The 13,349-nt window shown below is 38.3% G+C and overlaps 1 protein-coding gene across 5 annotated transcripts in view; it reads right to left on the reverse strand.

Moving 5' to 3' along the window:
• LOC123392230 (phosphatidylinositol 3,4,5-trisphosphate 3-phosphatase TPTE2-like) overlaps positions 1-13,349 on the reverse strand; it is a 125,955-nt gene that overhangs the window by 51,316 nt on the left and 61,290 nt on the right. For all 5 annotated transcript variants that reach the window (XM_045080553.1, XM_045080549.1, XM_045080551.1 and 2 more), the window contains one exon: positions 1,429-1,479. In XM_045080553.1, the coding sequence (XP_044936488.1) occupies positions 1,429-1,479 (51 nt within the window). The remainder of the gene's footprint in view (positions 1-1,428; positions 1,480-13,349) is intronic.

Below are 13,349 nucleotides of genomic sequence, written 5' to 3' on the forward strand. Positions count from 1 at the left end.
ACATTTAGGCCAATGATATATACCAAAATGTCACTTGGGATTAAATTGTCCACTGGTACAGAATACTGTGTTGCCTTAGAATCTCAAAACAATTACTAAATTTTTACCCAATGGAAGCAATTGTTAGAGAATTAAAATTCCCATACCAACATTTCATGTTATCATGCCCTTTTACAAAGGACACATCAGATTAATGCTTCAAGATAGCACAGGCAACCTGAATTAAAATTACATGTCTCAACGTGTAAAGTCAGCTTAAATGCGAAATTTTTTTAAGGGGCTTCTACCAATATCTCATAATAGATAGAATCTCATTTGTATTGCTAACTTTCACAAATTTAGCAATAAAAACCAAGTGAGAGCATGACTAACATGCCCTTAAAAGTCCACTTTGACTAGTAAGAAATTTTATCAGTGAGATTATATATTAATAGATGCTTCTAGCACAGTGCTGGGCACATGGGAAGGAATTCAGTTCCATAAATACATACATGATTGAACTCTAAAGTACTTCCTAAATCTTGCTTTCATATATTCTAAACACATTCTTCATAAGCTGATTACACTACTTGTATAATCTATGAAGATAAATGTATTAGTCCTCAAAATACTTTTTTATAATTCCAATGCAAATTGAAATATTATAAATTTTTAATAATTTTTGTACTATATGGTGACTAACTGAACATAATAAAAATTAAAAATAAATTTTAATTTTAAATACATTTAAAAGAAAGCAAGTATTTTGCGTGACTCTATATAGTGGCCGGAAATCTTACAGTCACATAGAGAAGTCCAAGTAGAATGTTTCCAGAATTAGGAGTACTTCTAGACAAATAAAGTGTTTAATACAAACACTTGGATTTTAAAAAGCATCCTTCATTAATTTACTTTTACAGGTAGAAAAAATATACTAATATGTTATTATCAGGCTTAGATACCATTTCTTTGCAATTCTTAATGTTCAGCTTAAACTAAAATTTCAAGACAAATTACATTAAATGAGGCACAAGGACATTTTAGCAACATATTGACAGTGAAAATGTGCCCCCCTGAGGTACTTTATTATTAAAAATATTTAATGCTAAGTCAAGCAGAGAGAGTCAATTATCCTATGGTTTCACTTATTTGCGGAGCATAACAAATAACATGGAGGACATGGGGAGATGGAGAGGAGAAGGGAGTTGAGGGAAATTGGAAGGGGCGGTGAACCATGAGAGACTATGGACTCTGAAAAAACAACCTGAGGGTTTTGAAGGGGCAGGGGGTGGGAGGTTGGGGGAGCCTGGTGGCAGGTATTAAGGAGGGCACGTATTGCATGGAGCACTGGGTGTGATGCAAAACAGTGAATATTGTTATGCTGAAAAGAAATTAAAAAACAAATTTAACGATATGTGTAATTATCTCCTTTTCTAGGGTTTCACATACCTGAACGTGAGTGATGATACCAGTGAGTACAAAATTCTACTAATAATGCTGCTGCAAAAAGAAGTAGAAATTAAATTCCAGAGTTTCAAGTTTATCACAGATTTCTTCTAATACATAATATAAATTTAGCCAATAACAAAGGACAATATAGTTTGAAAGTTCTTCCAAAGTTTCACAACAAAATGTTCTTTACCAAGATTTTCAATGTTCTGCTTCATGATTTTAAAACTTTCATATGTAGAATAAATGCAAATAAAACTCAAAACTATGTTTAGTAATATTTCCATTGCCTGTAACGCCCAAGTCCCAAGTTTATGGTATTATTAAATTTGGGTTCATTAACTAAAGCAAGATAACATGGAGACAGAAAGGCAGGGTAGAAGAGATCAATGTTCCAACTCTCCCATTAATGAACTGTGGGATCCTGTGCAAGTCGTCAAACCTTGGCCAAACCTGTTTCCATAGCAGTAAAACAAAGCCCTTCAGTAAATGATACTCTTGTCTTATAACATTCATCTCTTGAAAAAAAGACACACAGGAACACAACACTTAATCATTAATGAGAAACACATTGGAGTAGCAAGTGCACTTTGGAGATACAGAATTTTAGTAAGATACATTTCTTTTTTCATATTTTTTTTTCTTTTTTTTTTTTAATTTTTATTTTTTATAAACATATATTTTTATCCCCAGGGGTACAGGTCTGTGAATCACCAGGTTTACACACTTCACAGCACACACCAAATCACATACCCTCCCCAATGTCCATAATCCCACCCCCTTCTCCCAAACCCCCTCCCCCCGGCAACCCTCAGTTTGTTTTGTGAGATTAAGAGTCACTTATGGTTTGTCTCCCTCCCAATCCCATCTTGTTTCATTTATTCTTCTTCTACCCACTTAAGCCTCCATGTTGCATCACCACTTCCTCATATCAGGGAGATCATATGATAGTTGTCTTTCTCTGCTTGACTTATTTCGCTATTCATATTTTTTTAACAATTTTATTTTTTTTTTATTTACATGACAGAGAGAGGGAGATCACAAGTAGGCAGAGAGGCAGGCAGAGAGAGGGGAAAGCAGTTTCCCTGCTGAGCAGAGAGCCTGATGCAGGGCTCTATCCCAGAACCCTGAGATCATGAGCTGAGCTGAAGGCAGAGGCTTAACACACTGATCCACTCAGGTGCCCCTGTAAGATACATTTCAAAGGAGAAACACCCTAGAGACTGGGATCCTTCCATTAACAGGAGGAGGAGAAGTCTGTTTGATGGAGCCTCCAGCTATGCCTGGAGACAAGGTGAGCAAGTTATTGCCCTGCTGAAGTCTACAACACAGGACCCAAATTTCACCCCAAGTAGTATTAATGTGAAAGCAGTTCTTACAGCCTGCACCCAAGATTAGACTGGCCAATGGAGTGAACAGATGAATAGAACTGGGTCCTGCTAAAATTCAGTACTGATGAATGCTATTAGGCTAACCTGAGATATAAGAGCTCCCCACTGCCTGAAAATTCTCCCTCCCCCCACTGCGGTCACCACCTCTGCCCAGGCTTAGGAAACTGAAGCTAATGTGGACACAAAACTGATTGGCCAAAAGAGGGTAATTGCCCTGAGGCTGCCATTTTAAAAAACACACCCTTCTGATCACACACTGAGTGGATCTCTGGGTAGTGAAGAAATGTAACAATATTTCAGAATTTACTTGACAAAGTGACAATACAGAACCCATGCCTGACAGAATCACAAGGCATGAAAGGGAGGCTTTAATTTCCCTATTTTTTTCTGGGAAGGTGATGGAGTAAGAGGATCCTAAGTTTCCCTTGGACATTCCAATATAGTAGCCGTGTCAGTGTAACTAACCCAGAAAATGACCTGAAGACTGACAGAAGAGACCTTCCACAGGTCATCATAGAGAGGAGGCCACACTGAAAAGTGGAGGTGGGGTGGAGATACAGTGGGAAACAAAACTTCTGCTAAGACTAACTGCAAATAAGAGGGACCCCACAAACATGGAAAAGAGAGAGAAGGAGACTCCAGAGAAGTTACCCCAGACTTGGGGGACATGCAATGAGAATACAAGCCCCATAACATTTGGCTTTGAAAGCCAGTAGGGTTTAACTTTGTGAGTTTGTGCAACCAGCAGGACTTAATTTGGGGTACTTTAAAAATCAGTCGGCTTAGTTTAAGAGAGCCAGAGGGCAATAGGAAACTGAGTCCCTGCCCTTAAGGAGCAAGAAAAACAAGCAATCCCACTGAGATAAGCATAGAAGCAGCAGTTTGAAAAGTATCTGGGGTATAGTGAAGGAGATTTATTTATTAATCTCAGAGTATGTGCTGGAGAGCAGTGATCCTTAGACTTCCCCAAGAACAAAAGAGCTGGTGGGACCATTTGCCCCCTCCCTAGCCTAGATAGCCTGGCACTTATAGGAACCAGTGAAAATACTTTACAGCTACCCTGCCAACAGCATGTCCCCTACCCTTGTATTCTCCTGTGGATCTGCCACATCCAACATGCCCAACTTAGAGGGGCTGCCTTCAAAATGACACCTGCCCTAAGGATGGAAGGTAAAGGGAAGATAACTACACACATTAGTTCTACTGTAGGCCCAACAGCTGAACCTTATAATTGGCAGTGCAGGGTGCCCTGTCAATCAATGCGTGTGCCACCCAAACAGATAGATAAGGACAGGCATCTGATCAGATTGCCAGACCCATCTGCCAACAAGAACCTGCCAGGGGGCAGCACAGGGAGATAAACCAACAGTTTGGGGTCACTGTAGTTCTGGTAGATGGGTTGGAGGCTGGTATCTCGTTAGTCTGCAGGTCTCACCTACCAACCAAAGCCTCTCAGCAGCACAGGGAGAGTGCCCTGAGTTCAGTGTGACTGCAGCCCCAGCAAATGAGTTAAGGGCAGGCATCTTGTCTGACTGCTGATACCACCCAACTGCAAGTCCACGGCAGTCCCAGACTGGCCCCTTGACAGCAGAGTGACCTAAGCCAGCCTACAACAGGCAAATTTTAGCCAACAGGCCATTGTAGCCAACTGGACTGAAGGAAAGTGAGGCTTAGCCTACAGCATTAGAGTACATGGAATCCACATAGGAGAAACCCCTGAAGCACCTGTTTCTGGTAAACAGGCACCACAGAACCTCTTCTTATAAGGTTCCTACTTTCAAAGTCAGGAGACATAACTGACTTTCCTAATACATAGAAACAAACACAGAAAGTTACTTAAAGTGAGGAAACAGAAAAATGTGTCCTAAATGAAAGGACAGGAAAAAACAAGAGCAAAAGAGCTAAAATGAGACAGAGATAAGCAATATGCTTGATTTAAAAAAAAAAAAAAACTCAAATTAATGGTCATAACGATAATTTCTGGACTTAAAAAAAGAGTGGGGGACCTCAGGGAGACCTTCAAAAAAGAGCTATAAAATATAAGAAAGAACCAACCAGAGGTAAAGAACTCAATAACCAAAATTAAAAATATTCTAGAGGGAATAAATAGAGCATAGGAGGCAGAAGAATCAATCAGCAAGATGGAACATAGAGTAACAGAAAGCAATCAAGCTAAACAACAACACAAAAGAATAAAAATATGAAGGGGATAGGAACTCAGCAAAATCATCAAACATAATAACTTAACATTCACATTATAGAAATCCCAAAAGGGGAACAGAAAGAAAAGGGGGCAAAATTTGAAGAAATTACAGATGAAAACTTCCCAAATTTGGGGATAGAAACAGACATCTAGATCCAGGAGACACAGAGAGCCCCCAATAAAGTCAATACATAGAGGTCCACACCAAGATACATAACAATTAAAAAGGTAGAAGGTAGTGGTAAAGAGATTTTATCTTAAAGCAGCAAGTGAAAAATAAAGCAGTTACATAAAAGGGAAACCCCATAAGTCTATCAGCTGATTTTTCAGCTGAAACTCTGAGGCCAGAAGTGGCATAATATATTCAAAGTGCTGAGAAGAAAAAAACCTGCCCTTAAGAGCACTCTACTCAGCAAGGCTCTCTTTCAGGATAGAAGGAGAAATGAATAGTTCTTCAAAAAAAAAAAAAAAAAAGTGAAAGGAGTTCATTGCTACTATACCAGTCTTACAAGAAACATTAAAGGAAATTCTTTTTGTGGAAAGAAAAGGCCATTATCAAGAATTAGAAAATCATGAAAGGAAAATATTTCACATATAATTACAAACATAATAAGTAGTAAATTAGTTATAAAGCCAGTATAGAGGTAAAGCAAAATGCAGTAAAATCAATTGCACCTATAAAAATCAGTCAAGGGATTCATAAAATAAAAGGATATAAAGTCTGACATCACACACATAACATGTGGTGGGAGGTGTAAAAATATAGTGCTTTTAGAAAGGGTTCAAATTTAAGCTACCATCAATTTAATATAGACTGCCATATGCAAAAGATGTTAGACATGAACCTAATGATAACCACAAATCAAAAACCTGTAATTATGCAAAAAAATAAAGAGAAAGGAATCCAAGCATATCACTTTATGAACAATTAAGCCACAACTGAAGAAAGCAAGAGAAGAACTACAAAAATAACTACAAAGCAAGTAACAAAGGGGCACCTGGGTGTTTCAGTCAGTTAAGCATCTGCCTTCTGCTCGGGTCATGATCTCAGGGTCCTGAGATCAAGCCCCACATCTGGCTCTCTGCTCAGATGGGAGTCTGCTTATCCCTCTCCCCTGGCACTGCTCATGCTCTCTCTCACTTCCTCTCTCTCTCTCTCTCTCTCTCTCTCTCAAATAAATAAAATCTAAAAAGAATAAAAAATAAAACAAGTAACAAAATGGCAGTAAGTACATGCCTATTTATAATTACTTAGAAGGCAAACGGACTACCTGCTCTAATAAAAAGACACAGGGTAACTGAATGGATAAGCACAAGACCTATCTGTAAATGGTGCCTACCAGAGACTCATTTCAGATCTAAAGACATGTAGATTGAAAGTGAGAGGATGGAAAAACATTTACTATGCAAATGGAAGCAAAAGTCCAGGATAGCAATACTTAGATCAGAAAAACAGATTTTAAACAAAGACTGTAACAAGAGACAGAGACATAAACATAAAGGGAACAAACCAACAAGAAGGCATAATTGTATGCATCCAAATATAACCAATTAGGTACTCAACCTAGGAGCACCTAAATCCATAAAGCAACTATTAACAGACATAAAGTGAGAAATTGAGAATAATAACATAACAGTAGGGGACTTTAACATCCCACTTACATCAATGGATAGATCATCCAGACAGAAAATTAACAAGGTAACAGTAGTTTTAAATCACACATTGGACTAGAGGGACCTAACACATAGATTCAGAACATTCCATCCTAGAACAGCAGCATACATATTATTTTTGGAACATTCGCCAGAATAGATCAAATGTTAGGCCAGAAATCAAATCTCAAAGGATTCAAAAGGATTGAAATCATATCATGCATCTTTTCCAACCACATAGTACAAAACCAGAAATATAATCACAAGAAAAAAATTTCTTTTAATTTTTTAATTTAAAACCCCAATGTTTATAGCAGCAATGGCCATGGACGCCAAACTGTGGAAAGAACCAAGATGCCCTTCAATGGACGAATGGATAAGGAAGATGTGGTCCATATACACTATGGAGTATTATGCCTCCATCAGAAAGGATGAATACCCAACTTTTTGTAGCAACATGGATGGGACTCAAAGAGATTATGCTGAGTGAAATAAGTCAAGCAGAGAGAGTCAATTATCATATGGTTTCACTTATTTGTGGAGCATAACAAATAGCATGGAGGACATGGGGAGTTAGAAGAAGGGAGTTGGGGGAAATTGGAAATTGGAAGGGGAGGTGAACCATGAGAGACTATGGACTCTAAAAAACAATCTGAGGGGTTTGAATTGGCGGGTGGGTGAGAGGTTGGGGTACCAGGTGGTGGGTATTATAGAGGGCACGGATTGCATGGAGCACTAGGTGTGGTGAAAAAATAATGAATACCGTTATGCCGAAAATAAATAAAAAATATGCTGAGTGAAATAAGTCAAGCAGAGAGAGTCAATTATCATATGGTTTCACTTATTTGTGGAGCATAACAAATATCATGGAGGACAAGGGGTGTTAGGAGAAGGGAGTTGGGGTAAATTGGAAGGGGAGGTGAATCACGAGAGACTATGGACTCTGAAAAACAATCTGGGGGGTTTGAAGTGGCGGGGGGGTGGGAGGTTAGGGTACCAGGTGGTGGGTATTATAGAGGGCATGGATTGCATGGAGCACTGGGTGTGGTGAAAAAATAATGAATACTGTTTTTCTGAAAATAAATAAATTGAAAAAATTTTTTAAAAAGTAAATTAAAAATTAAAAAAAATTTAATCAAATTTTAAAATTTAAAACTAAATAACTTGCTACTAAACAATGAATGAGTCAACCAAGAAATCAAAGAGGAATTAAAAAATACATGAAGACAAATGAAAATGAAACACAATGGTCCAAAATCTTTGGGATGCATCAAAAGCTGTACTAAGATGAAAGATTATATCAATACAGGCCTACCTCAATTAGCAAGAAATACCTCAGATAAACAACCTAACCTTACACCTAAAGGAGCTGGAAAAAGGACAAAACCAAAGCCAGCAGAAGGAAGGAAACAATAAAGGTTAGAGTAGAAATAAGTGAAATGGAGACTTAAAAACAATAGAACAGATTAATGAAACCAGGAGCTTGTTCTTTGAAAGGATCAAGAAGATTGATGAGCCTTTAGCCAAACTCAAAAAGAAAGAGCTAGAGTGAGAGTGAAAGAGGACATGGCAGTGAGTACACACAAATAAATACATTCAGAAATGAAGGAGGGGAGATACAACTCCACAAAATTACAAATGTTTATAAGAAAATCTCATGAAAAATGATATGTGAACAAATTGGACAACGTAGAAGAAATGGATAAATCCTAGAAATAGAACCTCCCAAAACTGAATCAGGAAGACATAGAAAATTTGAACAGGCCAATTACTAGCATGGAATTGATTAAGTCATTGAAAATACTCCTGATAAAACTCCAGGACCAGGTGGATTCACAGATGAATTCCATTAAACATTTAAAGAACAGTTAATAACTATTCTTCCCAAGTTATTCCAAAAATAGAAGAGGAAGAAAAGCTTCCAAATTCCTTCTATGAGGCCACCATTACCCTGATACCAAAACCAGATAGACACTACAAAAAAGAATTACTGGCCAATATCACTGAAGACCATAGATCCAAAATCCTCAATATGCTAACAGACCAAATCCAACAATAGATTAAAAAGAACTTGCCATCAAAACCAAGCAGGCTTTATTTCAAGGATGCAAGAGTGATTCAATATTTCAAGTCAATCACTGTGATACAACACATCAACCAGGGAAAGGATGATACATATATGATCATTTCAATCAATGCAGAAAAGACACTCGACAAATATAGCATCCATTCATGATGATAATAACTCAACAAAACAGGTTTAGATGAAATATCCCTCCATATAATAAAGGCCATATATGCAAACCCACAACTAATACTATATTTAATGGTGAAAGACTGGGAGAATTTCCCCTGTCAGGAACAAGAAAAGGATGTCTATTCTCACCACTTTTATTCACCATAGTGCTCAAAGTCCTAGCCATAGCAATCAGACAAGAAAAAGAAATAAAAGCCATCTAAATTGGTAAGGAGAAAGTTAGTCTCTATTTGCAGGTAATCCAATATTATATATAGAAAGCCTTAAAGACTATACCAAAAACTCCTAGAACTGATAAATGAAGTCATTAAAGTCCTAGAATACCAAATTAACATATAGAAATTTGTTGTATGTCTAAGCACTAATAAAGTAGCAGGAAAGTTAAGAAAACAATCCCATTTACAACTGCACCAAAAGGAGTAAAATACCTAGGAATAAGCTTAACCAAGGAGAAGGAAGAATATACTCTGAAAACTTTCAAACATTGATTAAAGTAGTTGAAGATGACACAAACAAAGGGAAAGATATTCCATGCTTGTGGTTTGGGAAAACAAATATTATTAAAATAGACATACTACCCAAAGCAATCTATACATTTAATGCAATCCCTATCAAAATATCAAAAGCATTTTTTATAGAATTAGAACAAAGCATCCTAAACTGTTGTATGGAACCACAAGAGAACTCAAATGACTTAAGCAATCTTGCAAAGAACAGCAAAGTGGAACATATTACAATCCCAGATTTCAAGATATACTACAAAGTTATAGTAATCACAACAGTATAGTACTGGCACAAAAACAGAGATATAGACAAAAGGAACATATTAGAGAGCCCAGAAGTAAACCCAGGCTTTTGTGGTCAACTAATCTACAGCAAAGGAGACTAGAATATACAATGGGGAAAAAGATTGTCTCTTTAACAAATGATGTTGGGAAAACTGGACAGCTACATGAAAAGGAGGGAAACTGGGTCACTTTCTTACACCATACACACAAATAAACTTGCAGTAGATTAAAGACGTAAATGTGAGACCTCAACCATAAAAGCTATAGAAGAAAATATAGGCAGTAATTTCTTTGCCCTCAACCATAGCAACATTTTCCAGGATATATCTCCTAAGGTAAGGGAAACAAAAGCAAAATTAAATTATTGGGATGATAATAGAATAAAAAGCTTTTTCAAAATGAAGGAAGCAAACAAACAAAAAGACAATCTGCTAACTGTGAGAGGTTATTTGCAAATGACATATCTGTTAAAGGAATATCCAAAATATGTAAAAACAAATACAACTCAACATTAAAAACCAAAAAAACATCCAATTTAAAAATGAGCAGATGAACAGACATTTCTCCAAAAAAGACCTACAGATGGCCAACAGACACAGGAAAATATCCTCAACATCAGACATTATTAGGGAAATGTAAATCAAAACTACAATGGGATATCTTCTCACATCTGTCAGAATTGCTAAAATCAACAACACAAGAAATGACAGTTGTTAGCGAGGGTGGGGAGAAAAAGGAAACCTGAACACGATCGGTGACAATACCATCTGGTACAGTTGCTGTGGAAAACAGATGGAAGTTCTTCAAAAAATTAAAAATAGAATTACCATATGAACCAGTAATTTCACAACTGGGTATTTGAAAAACATGAATTCCAATGATATATGCATTGCTATGTTCATTAAAGCATTATTCGCAGTAGCCAATTTATGAAAGCAGCCCAAGTGTTCATTGATAAATGGATGGCTAAAGAAGAGGTGGTATATATACATACAATGGAATATTATTCAGACATAAAAAATGAAATTTTGCCATTTGCAACAACATATACAGATCTAGAGAATATAATGTTGAGTAAAATAAGTCAGAGAAAGACAAATACTGTATGAAATCATTCATTTGTGGATGTTAAGAAGCAAAACAAACAGATAAGGAAATAAAAAGACAAAAATCAGACTCTTAGATATAGAGAACTAATTGACGGTTACCATAGGAGAAGTAGGTGGGCATAGGTAAAATAGGTGAAGAGGATTAAAGAGTACATTTAACATAATAAGCTCTGAGTAATGTATAAAATTGCTGAATCACTGTATTGTACACCTGAAACTATTAAACACTGCACGTTACTTATACTAGAATTTTTTTTAAAAGAAGTTGTTCCTGTAGCAATTATTGATAAGATACAAGGATATCCACATCTCACCACACCATAACAGCTGCAAACTTTCTTAGGTTCCTTAAGCTCTTGGTATCCATTTATCCTTTGCATGGCTCAAGAGCTTCAGCACCTTTATAGATTTGTAAGAACAGAAGCCCATTGGGATTGGTCTTCAAAGGAAAGAGAAGCATTTGAAGAAGCCAAGGTGGCTGTTACACAGATCCAAGACTTAAGCATTCATGTACAGGGGCAGCCACTTGACTGGATGGAGTCAGTTACCCAGAAGGGTTTTGATGGAATTTATGGCAATGGCAAGGGCACAAATGCATACTGTAAGGCTTCTGGTCAAAGTTATGGAAAGGAACTGAAGCATGATAATGCATTTTAGAACAACTGTGGGCTAATTACCATGCCTTACGGCAAGTAGAAGACATGACTAACAGGATCCCAGTGACCATTTGCACTCAGCATCCTATAGCAGCATGGCTAAAGGATACATTCCAAGAGCCCAAGTCAGATATTGCCCAAATCTAGACTGCAGCTAAATGGCATGCCTACTTGCAACAACACAGTACCTTGACAAATAGCCCTCTTAGTGTGGAGCCACACTCCATTCTTGGCCTGTTGACTCATGTCACCTCTGAAGGAAAGCCATTAACTGAGGTTGCAAAGCCACCACAGTTGCCATTCTTTACAGTTACCAATCCCTGATCATGCCTGTAGAGTCAGCAAGGGTCAGCAAGGTGTGACCTCTGCACCTGGACAGCTACTGCCATCCAACCCTCAACTGAAACTATCTAATGGACTCTGGTGCCAGACATAGAAGTCAATGGGCTGAACTGCAAACAACATAAGCACTTCATGAGCCCAATTCCATTGTTCTATGCACAGAATCTGGGAAATCTATAAGGGACCAACCATATGATTTCTTCAATGGAAGGCACAGGACTAGATGGTGACAGGGCACCCATGCTGGGGAATCAACATGTGGAACTCCAGTGCATACAAGGTATGAACACTACTGTTTACCATGTAGATGCACACACTGCACACACCCCACCTGGTAATCAACAGAACGATGAGTTGGGCCACATCTGCCTCCTAGAAGACTTGCCAAAAGAAGACAATGCCACCTAGCTATACAACATGGGAAATTGAGGACAACAGACCTTGTGGGCAGGTGTTAAGAACTGGGACTTACCACTGCATTACCAAGACACTGTAACCATCTACCGACAAAGCCCAACCTGTGCCCAGGAACAACCATGACCTTTGTCAAGAGACACAGACAGGTAGTGGGGAAGAAAACAGAGCACTCCATTCAGAGATAGCAGATTGACTGGTCCCCTGCCACTCTCTGATGGCTGACATTAGGCTTTGACATGCATGACACTTATTCAGGACTCCTGCAAGCCAACCCCACCAAGTATGCCACACAGAAGGCCACCATCTGTGGCCTGGAACAGCTGTGTGTTACATACAGGGTGCCCACTGATACTGACAGCAACCAAGGCTCCCATTTCACAGGACATAAAGTGCAAAGGGGGCCAAAGCTCAAGATGTCCATTGGCATCTTCATCTACCATGTAATCCCAGTACAGCTCAGTTGGCCTTTTGGAAACACCACCTGTCAACAGTTATACAGACATTAAATAAATATATACATTCCAATAGTGCCTATACTCTACTTGCTCAAGGACCCCTGATGTCACCCTTAGAATACAAGTAGACAGCATGCAGGAAGATGCTCTTTGCTGCATGTAGGGACACAAGATAACCTTTTACTGCCCTTGCCACAAGATCTATCTATAGCAGAACATGTAACTATGTAGTGCTGGAAATGACAAACAAGTGTACAGTGTTTTGGGTTTTCAGTCCTGTAGGATAGGGATAGAATAAGACCCAACCACCCCCCCCATTTCTTCACCCCATTCCACTGAAAACAAAGAAGCACATGCACCCCAATAGGCCTCTCATGAAAAGGGATACTATCATAATGGCCCTACAGAGAATTATTATAACCCCACTATCCTTTCCAAGTTTGTCCTGCCATGTAGCAGAAAAGGAGCTAACAATTTGGTACAGTCAGTTTGGAGCTAGACTGAGGCCAGGGGTGGGGTTATCCAGGAACACCCACCCCTCCTGATTCTATAGGTCAGTTGTCACTAGCCTTTTCTGGTGCCTACTCAGCATCTTACTTTTTGCCCTTAGATTCTGCACAGGAAACCCATTTACCTAATGGACCCTGATC

This window comes from Mustela putorius, unplaced genomic scaffold (genome assembly GCF_011764305.1).
Source record: "Mustela putorius furo isolate JIRA1106 unplaced genomic scaffold, ASM1176430v1.1 tig00000461_pilon_pilon_pilon, whole genome shotgun sequence".
NCBI lineage: Eukaryota > Metazoa > Chordata > Mammalia > Carnivora > Mustelidae > Mustela > Mustela putorius.